Source organism: Gymnodraco acuticeps, unplaced genomic scaffold (genome assembly GCF_902827175.1).
Source record: "Gymnodraco acuticeps unplaced genomic scaffold, fGymAcu1.1, whole genome shotgun sequence".
In the NCBI taxonomy this organism is placed as follows: Eukaryota; Metazoa; Chordata; class Actinopteri; order Perciformes; family Bathydraconidae; genus Gymnodraco; species Gymnodraco acuticeps.
In genome coordinates, this window is record NW_022989800.1 from 225,035 (window position 1) to 237,477 (window position 12,443).

Sequence of the window (12,443 nt, forward strand, 5' to 3'; positions counted from 1 at the left end):
ACATGCTTTAACCACTAGGTGTCCCTTTATATCAGGTGTGCACCTTTATGGTGTAAATACAGCCTATCTACCAATTGGATCAAATATAAAAGTCAGCCGAATTAGTGTTGATACTGCAAGGAGACGTATTGTGTGAAAAGAAATGTAAGATGTTGTTTAATGGCTGATATATTTATGATCCACGTCACGTTTTCAGTTCCTCATGTTTGTCTAGAAGTCTTCTCATCAGGGCTCTATAAATACAGAACTACGGCAGATATGTAATATTTAATGCAGCCGAACCGTGTATTACAATGCCGTTATGTGATGACTTCCAAAGAGAAAAGCAAGCACACTCGGAATAAAGTATTATTGTATTTTTTTTCAATGTTTTCGGTCTGTTTCCGTTATTTGTTAATGACGATGTGCTGTGAGATGTGAGACTGGAATTGCACAGGGGAAAATAACGTAGGCTATCTTTAGATGCGGATTTTGTTAAACTAATATGTTTTCGCTGTGGACCAACACTATACATTGACGGGGAAGGGGGTAGCAATAAAGATAACACCATTAAACAGTTACACAACATAACAGAAATAATATCGATAGCAGCGTCCCTAGCAACCACCTTGGTAACAATGAAAACGTTATGGACGCAATATCCTGAAGTAATATTCGTAATAACTAGCAAACTAAAGATCATGTACATCCACTGCACACATAATCTGAAATAACAACTCATATTTCTCGCATCAAATGACATCAAAACGCATTTTAATGGCCAAACTAACTTTAAAATAGGCATTTTCCATCGAGAATAAAACGAAGTTCGGCCATGTTTTGTTTTTCTTCAGGGAGAAATTTGAAGATCACGTGACGTCAAGCAGAACACATGGTGTAGTCCAAACGATAGCTGGGGATTCTGGGTAGTGTAGTGTCTTCTGCCATCCTTTACTCCGAAAACATATTTGTTTCTCCGAATCGAAGGGGAAAAATACAAAAGCATTGCACACAATTTAAACCAATCAATGTTGTGTAATTAACAAGGATAATCTGGTGTTTTTTAGTCGATGAGTAGTGCAGATATCACTGTAAAATCAATCGACAGTAAGGGGAATACTTACTTCCGGGTGTACAATTCTCCGTTATCCAATGAGAATGGACGCTCACATTGCCTTTAAGGGCAGCCGACACAAACGAATGCCGTGCTTCCATGAGCGTCTATAGAAGCATATGGACATCCCGGAAAGCTGAAAATGGACGCTAAGGCCCCCCCCCCCTTGCGTTGTAAAAAGCCGACAGGGGACTTGACATAACGTCAACATAGGCCGACCTGGGACTGAGGATGTGTTGTATGGAAAGGAGAGAGACATGGAGAGTGAATGTTGACAATGTGTTGTGATCATCTGCATGTCCAGATCGTAACAATCAACTGATTCTTATGTATTACACTTTCAAAAATAATTGATGCTGACATTGTCAGCCCACTGACATGATTTGAAATCAATATATTATCCAATGTGTGACCCCCCACAGGACTGAAAAAGCACCCAACTAGATCATGAAAATCCCAAAAATCTCGGGGTGTATCCCCCGAACCCCCTAACATGTTTGGACCTCGGTATTTAGGAAATCCTGGATACGGCCCTGGCAGGGACTATGCCGAACGGGTGTCCACACTAAGTTCGGTATCGATATGGTGCTCCTAGGGGAGCCCGGGACCACCAGGTCGTCTAAGGAGGGGGCACCGGCCCAGGTCGGACACGGAGCAGGTCAAAGCCCCCGTGCCGCTCAGTAGTGGGATCGCGCCTGTGAATAGACGCTGCAGTGAAGCCTGAGCAATACAGCGGGACCCAGTCTTTATACACTCGGTATACTCTGAACACACACCTGGGACAACACACACACACTCAACAACATGTGTACATGTTACAGCAGCTCCTTCTCTCTACATTTATTTTGTTCTTCACGTGGAAACCTTCACAAACCACTTCTGTGTGTTTGTCCTGCACCGCCGCCTTCTGGAGGAGAGCAGCAATTGCTTCCATGTTTCCATGAGGAGCATCAATCCCCAGTTGATTTATTTTTAACGTTTCCATTTAATATTCTAACTTCTGTTGTCTCATTCCACTGAAAAACATCGAAATGAAATATATATATTGTGATGTGTAACAGATATACACAGCATACAAAGTAATTAAAACTAGCTGCACCTTTAATCAATCAAACCATAAACAAGGTGGCCTGTTGGGATTACTATATATATATCTGCATTATTTTATCCCACTTTATGCTTTGCACTTGCTGCTTGTTTTACACTGATTTTATATCTTATTTCTTACTGATGTAAAGCACTTTGAACTGCAATCCCCTGTGTGAAAGGTGCGATACAAATAAAGTTATTATTATTCAGATGGATGTTTCTGCCCCTCTGTTCATTCTCCCATTCTCCTCCTCAATCTGCCTAGAAGTATTTTAATGTTGTAGCTGTTACATAACCAATACTAATGCTAGGGCTGCAACTGACAGTTATGTATAGGCACATTGTTATTGTTTCTTATCGCTGTGTGATTAAAATAATAAATACAAATAGCAGGATAGGCAATGCAAAACTTTATTTCGTACCTTCATACACACATAACACAACATTAGAATGAGCTTTTATCAACGCTTACATGATGATAACCTGTCAACATGACAGGAAAATCCACATGACATTAATACAGAGCGGGCAGAACCCAAATCTAGCTCCAGTGCCGCACGAAACATGTTTTCGATGGACGAGAGTGAAAATGGAACGCACACGCCATTTGTTGTTTGTTTATATCACGGTCTGTTCTTCTTCTGTCTTCCGTCGGCGAGTCCTCTGGTGACTGCTTGGTGTGTCAGGGCCTTAAAGGGAATTCACATGAGCTGTGTTACTGTACTGCAGAGGGGATGAGGCTGTCACAGGATTAGTTAAAGTCAAAATGCAGACAAGCTTTACAATGTGCCCCTATTTTAAGATCAAAACATCATGTTGACACAGACACGGTGAATTAATACACACCAAACAAGTTTGCATTTATTTCAAGGGAACACATAAAGTAAAAACATTCACATATTATTTCCATGACCTAAGAAAGTAAAATCAATGACTGTGAACATGAGCTAGTCCCTCTCACAGCCAGACACCTGAAAAGAAGGTTTCAACTTGTGATGTCATCAAGTATAGTCTAAATCAGCTCTAAACAATGAAGGAGAGATCTTTTTTTAATATAGCAATCTTCTTATGAGCAGTTCCACACTTTGTACAATGGTAAATGTTATAGGTGGATTGCATTTATAAGGTGCTTCTCCAGTCTTTATGATCCCTCAAAGACCTTCAGGAAACTAACATTCAGAGATACTCAGAGTTGGTCATAGGAGGAAGTATCTAGCCCAAGGAAACATCAACATGTTGACTGTATAGGCTGGGATCAAACCCCAAACCTTCAGACGACCCCACCACCTATAACAGTCGCCTAAACTTGACGACAGCACACATTTAGGTTTTTCGAACTCTCGTTTTTTAGATTTAATAGAGAGTTCACCATATTGTTTTCGGAATGTCTTAGACTATAGGAATAACATTAATATAAATGGTTCCGCTTTAGGACCTCCACTCTGGGTCTTCCAGGATATCCACCGCTGGTGTTCCTGTATTGTCCAGCAGGGAGCTCCACTTTGGGGCTTCAATGGCTTCCAGGAGAGTAGCCAGCTCAACCTCCAACTTCTCCACTGTGTCCTCCACTTTCTGCAGCAGGAACAAGACATATTTGCGTGGTTGACATAATGAATAATGCATTCATTACTTGTGTTGTGAATAGTAGAATTATCACACATGATGAGTAAGGCAATCATTTAATCATATGACTTATACAGATGCCCAATACCTGGCTGCTAAATTCTCATAACTGTTACAGGATGTGTGTTTTTTTAAATGTGTAACTTTTTTTTATTATTATTTTTTTTAATCTTTAATACTTTTTTATGCATGCTTAGGTTACATTAAGCTGTGTTTGGCTCTTTCCTGCTGTAACAATGTAAATGTCCCCTCTGTGGGACTAATAAAGGTATTCTGATTCTGAAAACATCTGGTTTAACTAAGTTATCTAAGTTAGCGTGGGGGTTGTCCGATGAATGTGGGCTGATCAGCGTTTTTGGAAAAGTAGACAAATATTTGGGTTTTAATGGGCAGTGAGCCACAGCTTTTTAAATAACTTAAATACTGAGGATTTTCTGGCAGTCGGAGAGAAAGCAAAAAATGTGATAAAGCTGAAAATATTGGCAAAAATAAACATAGAGAATCCTGATGGTTTAAACGACCACTGAGCACTGAAAGTAGTTTGGTTTGGAAACAGCACCTTCTCCACTACATCCAGGCGGGTGTGTAGGCTGTTGTGTTCTTGACAGGCACTTGAACGCACCACTTGAGGCAGCAGATCAGCTTCAGGTCCTGCAAACAGAAAATAAGCATATCAGAGGGGAATTAGAAACAAGATCTTTAAAATAATGAGGGACAATTGGAAATGCTTAAGTCTAACATTCAATCAAGTAACTTTTTGCACTTAATATAAGGAGAGTGTTCCGCCTTGAGTCTTTCTCATGATGCTCTTGGTGTGACTTCACTTCAACATGGTGGTTAGGGCCACATGCATTGTTCCAGCCCCCCCCACAGTAATGTTTCCAATTATCTGTTTCTCTTTGAAGCCAACATATTTGTTTGAAGCCAGCGGTCTCTGGCAGGATGTGCTTCCTTTTCTAGCACCTTCTGTGGCTGCAGGCCATCTCCCATTGATAGGAACAAGACTTTATACATACTCATAGAAGCTGGAGTTACAGCAGGTAACTTCAGTTTTTTTTTTTGTATAAACCAAAAGGCAAAGAGCTGGTCACCTCCAATGAGCCAACATACCTGGGCTCTTTTCGAACTCAACTGTACAACCCTAAACTGGTTTTATTAAATGGAAAATATCAGCCAATCAAACCCCTTTTATGCAAATATGCCAGTACAAGCGCTAACCAATCAAACCGCGTGTATGCTGGGAGAGCTAGACCGCAGTTCATTTCCTCATATAACAAAATATGGAGGAGAAAATAATCGTAGCGGTAGGGAATCACCCGGTGCTTTATGATCAGTCTCTGTTCACCTCCCGGGATACAAACCGGAGGAGCCAGGCATGGAGGGAGGTGGCAGAGACAGTGGGTGAAACTGGTAGGTTTTCGCCTGTTTGGGGATTTTATATCCAGTTTACTTCGTTTTAATGGACAGCTAGCAGGCATAGACAGTATTTAGCCAGCATGGAATGTTGCGTAAAATTGCACCATAGACATTAATGTCATAAATGTTCATCATGTAAAGTGTGACATGTAAAACATTTTATGCAATTGACAGGAGAGATTCATGTGATTGGTTGTTGGTCGCGTTGCTCGCGTAAACTCCCCAAGCTCAAGACACGCCCACTGCCAAGCGGCAACGCACGCCGCCGTGTGTAGGGGCCGTTACACACGGCGGCGTGCGTTGCCGCTTGAATGCTTCTGCCCATTCACTTTGAATGGGGTGACGTCACGATTCGCCGAACTGCATTGTGGGAGCAAAGCGTAGCTTCTCTCGCGGTGCTTGCTGCAAAAGTGGAGCAATGTTCTACTTTTGCCGCCTCGACGGAGGCGTCAGCCAATCAAATCCCGCGTATGCAAATCTGACAGTACAAGCGCTAGCCAATCAAACCGCGTGTATGTTGGGAGAGCCAGACCGCAGTTATTTCCCATATGTCAAAAAATGGAGGAGAAAATTATCGTGGCGGTAGGGAATCACCCGGTACTATATGACCAGTCCCTCTTTACATACAGGGATACAAACCGGAGGAGCCAGGCATGGGGGGAGGTGGCAGAGACAGTGGGTGAAACTGGTAGGTTTTCGCCTGTTTGGGGATTTTATATCCAGTGTACTTCGTTTGAATGGACAGCTAGCAAGCATAGACAGTATATTTAGCCAGCATGGATGTAGCATGAGCTTTGCTATGTATGTCCGGGGTGGGACATTCATATGATTGGTTGTTGGTCGCGTTGCTCGCGTTGGTCGCGTTGCTCGCGTTGACTCCCCAAGCTCAAGACACGCCCACCGCCAAGCGGCAACGCACGCCGCCGTGTGTAGGGGCCGTAACAGCCCCTACAAACGGCAGCCGTCTGTCTGCAGACTTGTCAAAGCATTAATTCATGGTTTTTACTAACCGGTATCAGTATGTTGTTACTTCGGCATAATTTTGAAACGTGTATTACAATTAAATCACGGTAAAATATTTTCATTTTGTTGTAGTTGTCAGCGATTCTCTCACTAGTTTAGCATACTCAGCCCCGTTGTTGGCCAGGAAAGAACCTCAATTTTGGAGAGCCAGAAAAACTGTGAAAAAGTACCCGCTAGCCGGAACTACGCCTAGTAGAAACGCAACCAAAAACGGGTCGGGCACGGCACGCTTAAACCATGCTCCGTGCTGTAGTGCGCCATAAGAGATTTCCTACACAGCATCTGGAGTTAGAAGTCATTAAAGTGTTGGTTTCCTGTTGTTGCATTTCAAAACGACCACATTTTTCAGCTGTAGTGGAATGTGCTGCTAGATAACACATCAGCACAATGTGCCTCAGTTTGAGTGTCAGTGTGTGTTGATGTGGAAAGCTGCAACAGAGAGTATACATGCTGATGTTCCTGATGAATGCTGTTATGAGAAGGAAAAGTGTCTGTGCTGGATGCAAGAAGCAGATGTGAGGTTTTATTATAAATCTGAGTTTCCAAAAATGTTTGTGTTGGCTTTTGCCTTTTGTCCAGCTCATATGAATAATTCCCCCCTGCCAGAAGTATTCTAGGAGGTTGTGGAATCACACAGGAACCCCTTCACACTATTAGGAAATACAGCACCGGAAAAGCAAACAGATATGATGAACCCACTGACAAATTCCACCCAGGGATAGAGGTGAATGACCGTGTGTGTGTGTGTGTGTGTGTGTGTGTGTGTGTGTGTGTGTGTGTGAAATAGTGCATGTGCTCTCTCTGCAGGAAAGAGGGAGCTCAGCCAAGTCCACAATTGTTTGTGTGGCTCTGTGTATGTGAATGTGTGCATGTCTGTAGTTGCACCTATTAACTAAATGAACCATGATCATTTTTTTCACAAATTATTTCAACAATTCATTTGAAACTTTTGTAAAATGTAATCACAGCAGCAAGACACCATCTAAACCCATCAGGTTACACAATGAAAATAGTTTCCCCAGGGTTCTGGAAGCTCGGCCGTAAGTCTGGCCAGAGCATCTTTTTCAAATGTAGATTAAGAAATGTATTCTTCTAAAGCAGGGGTACTCAAATACAAATCTTAAAGGTCCAAAATAAATGTTTCAATAAGACAAAGGTCCGTTTATTACGGTCATTCAAACTTTTAAACAATTGCAACAAGATTCTTAACACGAGGTTGCAAAAACAAAAATAATCTGTATGCAGCAGTTTTCATTGTTATTGTGTCTGTGCTTGACCCCTCAGAGTCGCAGTGTAAGAGCTGCACAGTTATGAATAAAGGCAGCTGCACCCTCTTTCATTCAGCATTCCCATTATTGCTTTATAAATGTATTGCCCCCTTGTGTGTCCACTGAGGTTCGTCAGGCCCAACACATCTTCAACAAACTCCCCCTTTGCCTCATCATAAAAACTCACAAACACCAGCAACTGAGCATTGTCAGTGGTGTCAGTGGACTCACCCACAGCTAAGGAAATGCACTGTGCATTTTCTATTTCATCACAAAGCTGATGAATCAAATCACCAGCCAGTATTTATGTTCTTCTGGTTGCTGTGCAATCTGAGAGGGGATTTGCTTGATTTGACCTGTTATTTCCTCTTTTTGTTTGCCTTCAACATGGTCTCCATCACTTCAGTCATGCATTCTTTTATACTGCAGTTATTGTCCAGTGGACAGTCCTTACCTACTGGCCTAGTTCAATCAAAGTGGTTACTTTTTTTTGGCTGGGCAGTGTAGTTTTAAACACCGTCTTCTTTGACTTTCTCAGGACTTAAAACAGTTTTTTGGGGGCAGACCCCCTCAAAGAAAACAATATATTTACACACGTAAGGTCATCATCTTAATCGTTTTTTATGCTCATCCGTGAGCAGAGCATCAAGTTGACATGTCTATTACAGCTGAATGCGGCGATTACCATCTTGTTCAGCGAAACGCCTCACAAACGTATTAAGATCAACAGCTTTAGTGCGTTTTGATTCAATGCTGAGTACAGTCAAACTGACAGTCTCTTCTCTGTCATTGTAGACCGCAAATACCTCATTCCTTCAGTGCTTGGGTCCGAATGCTTCTCGTTTTGCGCCGTCCAGTTAAAAAATGAAATCGCCGCCAAATCGTATGTCCACGCTCGCGCCAGGACCGGGGGAGGGGTTACATGACGTGCATCTTGTGCTGCATTCACTTGCACTCGGACATTAGAGACTTTCTCTCATAAATGTCCGATGAGCCACAGCTTTTCTTTCAAAACAAAGCTGCCAACTGGGGTGGCAGCTGGGGTGGCAAGGCTATTTTTAGGGTGTCCGTTGCCACCCCGGTAGGTGAAACTAGGCTACTAGCTACAGTACAGATGGAACTAGATGAGCTGTTAACTCTCGCTCTGAATTTTTTTTGTTTTTGTTTTAATTCTCGCTCTGACTTAGACAGGTTGAAAGAGACACACACATTTTTCCCACCCGCATTCCGCGAAGACCCGCCCTACTGTGCCTCTGATTCGCAGATTGTTTGGGGGGAAAAAACGCTGACTGGATGCTGAATGTGATTGGACCAAAGCGTTGACACACACAGGTGGAACACAGTGGAACAGTCAGACATGCAGAGCGCTGTTTGCAGTGGACATAGCGGAGAATTTTGACTCGTTGCGAATGCGTTGTGGCGAAGTCTCACATATAATACAGAGAGATCATACATATGAAAAGTATCATTTGCTCAGAGTCCGGAGACAGTGGTGGTTCGGTCCGGATCCGGACCGGAGTCCGTAGTTTGAGGATGCCTGTTCTAAAGTAATAACTCAGGTTGGTTAACAGTATCAAGTTTGGTTGAGAGACACACTGACACAAATATATGTTTTTCAATGGCTTTCAGTGCTTAAACGTCAACTGACATTTCCAGTGTTTAACATTTCAACCCAGATATCTCACCTGCTAAAGGGCTGCAACCTCATCTGTAGCCAACCACTTAAAAACAACACAATGTTTCCAATGCGCGCTTATTTCCTCAGAAATATGAGGCCATATAGGGTGCATTTCTCATTTTCTTTCCATTGCAGGTTAATTGTTTCTGACTTACATATCCAAGACTATATTTTTGCAGGGAGGTGGCTTAAAAAAGGCGTTAAACAACTACTGCTTCTATCTTTCTATATAACAATATTTAAATTAGATTAAATGCTTGTGTCTGTGTGGTTGGAAGCAAGTGTGTGTGTCTGTGTGTGTGTGTGTGTGTGTGTGTGTGTGTGTGTGTGTGTGTGTGTGTGTGTGTGTGTGTGTGTGTGTGTGTGTGTGTGTGTGTGTGTGTGTGTGTGTGTGTGTGTGGTGTGTGTTGTGTGTGTGTGTGTGTGTGTGTGTGTGTGTGTGTGTGTGTGTGTGTGTGTGTGTGTGTGTGTGTGTGTGTGTGTGTGTGTGCGTTCACTTTGCCTCCTGCAGTTGGTCATTCCTGCAGTATGCAGTCAGAGTAATTCACACTTGAGGCTGTCCGTCGCAGATTTGGCTCTCGAGGATTGACTCACATTTCTGTGATTTTCCGTTGGACTTTAGTAATACTGGTAAACACTCTGGTTAGGAGCGGGCAGAAGAACATGAAGAGTGACTGTTTTCAAACTATGTCGACACACTTTGAAATTAGAAGCAGATGTGCTGAAAACACACACACACGTATGGACATTAACTCCCATGATGTCCGATGTTTCTCTACACACACATCTGTGCAATAGATCAGATGTGTTGCAACAAAGACATAATGTATGTACAAGGCATGACTGGCACCATAATATATTTTAACTGCACAACATAAGTCATCTTTATAGTCAATCAGCACACCTTCATCACAGCTGACCCACTCAGTTCCCAGCTGTCTGACCTTTGACCCCTCCCTCCCCCCTCCCTCCTTTCAACACCCAGCTACATCTCTTACCTGCAGCAGCGTAGCCAATCAGAATGAAGATGAGTCCAACCGAGGAAGTGAAGAAGCCGGTCATGATGAACCCTGGCGAGCAGCTGAAGAGTGTAGCGTGTTTAAGAGATAAAACACAAAAGACAGAAGAATCTGCTCTGATTCAGACTGAAAGCAAAAATATTTCTCCTCACCCTCTCTCCCTCTTTGCCCTGTACGCTCTCCTGCTCTCTTATCCTTCCCACGTTGACTCGGTTGCGCCCAGTTTTCTAATGGAAACATGAATTGCAGAACAAAAAGCTCAGTATCTGGGAGGGGGCGGGGGTAGTTCTGGGGAGGGGTCTCAGATCGGAGTTCAACCACAGGCTGGCTTCAGAACTGGTGAACTGTGCTTGGTTCGTCATGTGGTGTTAGATTGTTGTTGAATTTGTGATGACTGGCATCAAAATGCGGTTCTTAATTTTATGAAAAAAAGGAAAAATCTAACTTTTTTTCTTTTCAACAAAAAAGTCAAATCAATCCATTTACTATTAAAACATTTTAAAGTTAACAGTATCTAATTCTAACATCTTAAATGGGAGTATTTACTGTTTTAAACAAAAAATCCTGTATGACAATCAAGTGATTATCTTTGAGTTTTGGATAAACAAAACACCTGAGGATGTCATATTGCGCATAGTAAAGACCAATCAACATCTTTTGCCATTTTATGACACTTTAAAATGCAAAGCAATCGCTATCAACAATTACAATAATCAGATGTATGATCATAGTTGAAGCCCTACATCTGTTGACAGTGCAGCTAAATGTTTAAAATGCCTGTGATGCATTAAAGATGAGTTCTCTTGCTGCACTCAAGGTTAGATTAAAGTAGACAAGCTCTTATCTGTTTATCTGTTACTTAAGGCCCTGACACACCATGCAGTCACCAGAGGACTCGCCGACGCCGGCTGTTGCGTCGCCCATCGCCCGTCGCCCGTCGCCGTGTTCTCCTGCGTATTGGCCATGTGTCGCACGGGAACACACCGCAAAGACTTCAGTGCGTGAGTGGCAATAACGGCCCGTCTACACTACAGGCGTCAAAAAATGCTTTCAACGCTTCGCCCATTCATTTGAATGGGGTGATGTAGGATCTTTTCAAACTTCGCCGAACTGCATTGTGGGTAGCATGGCAAGGCGTTGCAAGCATCGCGATCGTCTATCGGCGTCAAAAGTTGAACAATGTTCAACTTTTGAGGCTCGATGCTTGCTCGAAGCTGGCGTCAGCCAATCAAATCCCGTTTTTGCAATTCCCGCCAGTACAAGCGCTAGCCAATCAAACCACGTGCAAGCTGGGAGAGCCAGACCGCAGTTCATTTCCTCATATTCCAAACGAGAAATTACGGTAGCAAATCACCCGGTTCTTTCCGACCAGAACTATTTACCGGGATACAAACCGGAGGAACCAGGCATGGAGGGAGGTGGCAGAGACAGTGGGTGAAACTGGTAGGTTTTCGCCTGTTTGGGGATTTATATCCAGTTTACTTCGTTTTAACATTGCTATTGGTTTGTATATCGGGGGCGGGAGATTCATGTGATTGGTTGTTGGTCGCGTTGCTCGCAAAAAATCGCCAAGCTTCAGACACGCCCAGCTTCAAGCTTTTTCGATGCCTGTAGTGTAGACGGGCCGTAACTTTCCTTACCAGCAGGCGGCGGTAGTATGTATTCGTCATTCAAAAAAGGCAACAACCGGAAGAGAGAGAAAAAGAACAGACCGTGATATAAACAAACAAATAGCGTGTGCGTTCCATTTTCACTCTCGTCCATCGAAAATATGTTTCGTGCGGCACTGGAGATAGATTTTGGTTCTGCCTGCTCTGTATTAATGTCATGTGGATTTTCCTGTCATGTTGACAGGTTATCATCATGTAGGCGTTGATACAAGCTCATTCTAATGTTGTGTTATGTGTGTATGAAGGTACGAATTAAAGTTTTGCATTGCCTATCCTGCTATTTGTGTTTATTCTTTTAATCACACAGCGATAAGAAACAATAACAATGTGCCTATACATAACTGTCAGTTGCAGCCCTAGCATTAGTATTGGTTATTTAACAGCTACAACATTAAAATACTTCTAGGCAGATTGAGGAGGATATGGGAGAATGAACAGAAACATTCATCTGAATAATAATAACTTTATTTGTATCGCACCTTTCATACAGGGGATTGCAGTTCAAACTAAGTGCTTTACATCAGTAAGAAATAAGATATAAAATCAGTGTAAAACAAGCAGCAA

General features: G+C 42.7%; 1 protein-coding gene across 2 annotated transcripts; it reads right to left on the reverse strand.

Moving 5' to 3' along the window:
- Window positions 1-2,610: 2,610 nt before the first annotated feature.
- Window positions 2,611-10,482, reverse strand: LOC117551762 (placenta-specific protein 9-like). 2 transcript variants are annotated; one of them, XM_034224789.1, is made up of 4 exons: window positions 10,189-10,429; window positions 4,365-4,456; window positions 3,618-3,754; window positions 2,611-2,871 (listed from the first exon to the last, which is right to left on the reverse strand). In XM_034224789.1, the coding sequence occupies exons 1-4, from the start codon at window positions 10,250-10,252 to the stop codon at window positions 2,865-2,867; spliced, it is 300 nt and encodes a 99-aa protein (XP_034080680.1). In that variant the 5' UTR covers window positions 10,253-10,429; the 3' UTR covers window positions 2,611-2,864. The 2 variants fall into 2 exon arrangements, with proteins under 2 accessions (XP_034080680.1, XP_034080673.1); XM_034224782.1 differs by lacking the exon at window positions 2,611-2,871 and having other exon boundaries at window positions 3,016-3,754; window positions 10,189-10,271; window positions 10,362-10,482.
- Between the last annotated feature and the right edge of the window lie 1,961 nt (window positions 10,483-12,443).